This window comes from Mus pahari, chromosome 1 (genome assembly GCF_900095145.1).
Source record: "Mus pahari chromosome 1, PAHARI_EIJ_v1.1, whole genome shotgun sequence".
NCBI lineage: Eukaryota > Metazoa > Chordata > Mammalia > Rodentia > Muridae > Mus > Mus pahari.
Window position 1 is genome coordinate 163,424,706 of NC_034590.1, and position 1,775 is coordinate 163,426,480.

At 47.8% G+C, this 1,775-nt stretch overlaps 1 protein-coding gene across 1 annotated transcript; it reads left to right on the forward strand.

Moving 5' to 3' along the window:
- Positions 1 to 771: 771 nt before the first annotated feature.
- LOC110333420 (insulin-1) lies at positions 772 to 1,326 on the forward strand. The gene is made up of 2 exons (XM_021215010.1): positions 772 to 793; positions 917 to 1,326. Exon 2 carries the CDS (start codon positions 931 to 933, stop codon positions 1,261 to 1,263), a length of 333 nt encoding a protein of 110 aa, XP_021070669.1. The 5' UTR covers positions 772 to 793; positions 917 to 930; the 3' UTR covers positions 1,264 to 1,326.
- Positions 1,327 to 1,775: the final 449 nt, after the last annotated feature.

Here is a 1,775-nt window from a genome sequence, read left to right on the forward strand (position 1 = left end):
CTTTGGGGGAAAAAAAATTAGAATGAGGCCAAATAGTCTACCTAATTCAAATGATTGTTTCAAAAAAGGGAATTTGAGCATGTATAAGAATTCTATAATAACTATATAGAACTCTTCTTATAGATGCTCGAATTTTACATGCGAGCCTTCAGGTACATATCTTGGGCTGTTGGGTATTGTAGAATGTACTACAGGACTTCAGCCCAGCTGATCAATGAGTGGGCTACGGGTTTGTGAAAGGAGAGATGGAGGAGAAGGGACCATTAAGTGCCTTGCTGCCTGAGTTCTGCTTTCCTTCTCCCTCTCCTTCTCCCTCTAAGGGTGAGATGGGATCTTAGCTGAGCTAAGGACCCAGCTATCAATGGGAACTGTGAAACAGTCCAAGGGACAACAATACTAAGTCCCCAACAACTGCAGTTTCCTAGGGAATGATGTGGAAAATGCTCAGTCAAAGAAGAAGAAGGTCTCACCCTCTCTGAGACAATGTCCCCTGCTGGGAACTGGTTCATCAGGCCATCTGGCCCCTTGTTAAGATTATAATTACCCTAGGGCTAAGTAGAGGTGTTGACGTCCATTGAGTACTTTCTGCAGACCTAGCACCGGGCTAGTGTATGGAAACGGCAGCTTCAGCCCCTCTGGCCATCTGCCTACCCACCCCACCTGGAGCCCTTAATGGGCCAAACAACAAAGTCCAGGGGGCAGAGAGGAGGTTCTTTGGACTATAAAGCTGGTGGGCACCCAGTAACCCCCAGCCCTTAGTGACCAGCTACAATCAGAGAGCATCAGGAAGCAGGTATGCACTCTCCTCTTTGGGCCTGGCTCCCCAGCCAAGACTCCAGCAACTTGAGGGAGGATGTGGGTGGGCTCCTCTCTTAACATGGATCTTTTGCTAGCCTCAACCCTGCCTATCTTTCAGGTCATTGTTTCAACATGGCCCTGTTGGTGCGTTTCCTACCCCTGCTGGCCCTGCTTGCTCTCTGGGAGCCCAACCCTACCCAGGCTTTTGTCAAACAGCACCTTTGTGGTCCCCACCTGGTAGAGGCTCTCTACCTGGTGTGTGGGGAGCGTGGCTTCTTCTACACACCCAAGTCCCGTCGTGAAGTGGAGGACCCACAAGTGGAACAACTGGAGCTGGGTGGAGGCCCCGGGGCAGGTGACCTTCAGACCCTGGCACTAGAGGTGGCCCGGCAGAAGCGTGGCATTGTGGACCAGTGCTGCACCAGCATCTGTTCCCTCTACCAGCTAGAGAACTACTGCAACTAGACCCACCTCTACCCACCCCACCCCTCTGCAATGAATAAAACCTTTGAATGAGCACCAAAAAAAGAGAGTTCTATAATGAATGAAAAAGGAGTGTGCATCCAGACATCTTTTTCTCTGGCATTTATTATCATGCTGGCATACTATTAAGCCGTTGTTGGGTTAAATGATTATGTAATCAGTATGAAACTCATGATAAAATACCAGAAAGAATTCAAGTATCTGAAATTCTGCTTCCTGCCCAAGAAGGGAGGCAACCCTGTAAACACCACTAGTCTAAAAGTGATTTGTCTCTGTCTTTGTCTCACCCCCTGGCGCTGTGATAAAACCCTGACAAAAGCAATTGACACCTGAGAGGAAGGTTCTAGCTCACAATTCCAGGTAACAGTCCATCCATAGCAGGGGAGTCACAGCAACTGGAACCTCGGGGAACTGTTCCTATGATCCCCACAGTCAAGAGTAGTGATTGATAAATAAGTGTATCTTTTCTTAAAAAAAAAAAAAAAAAAAAAAAA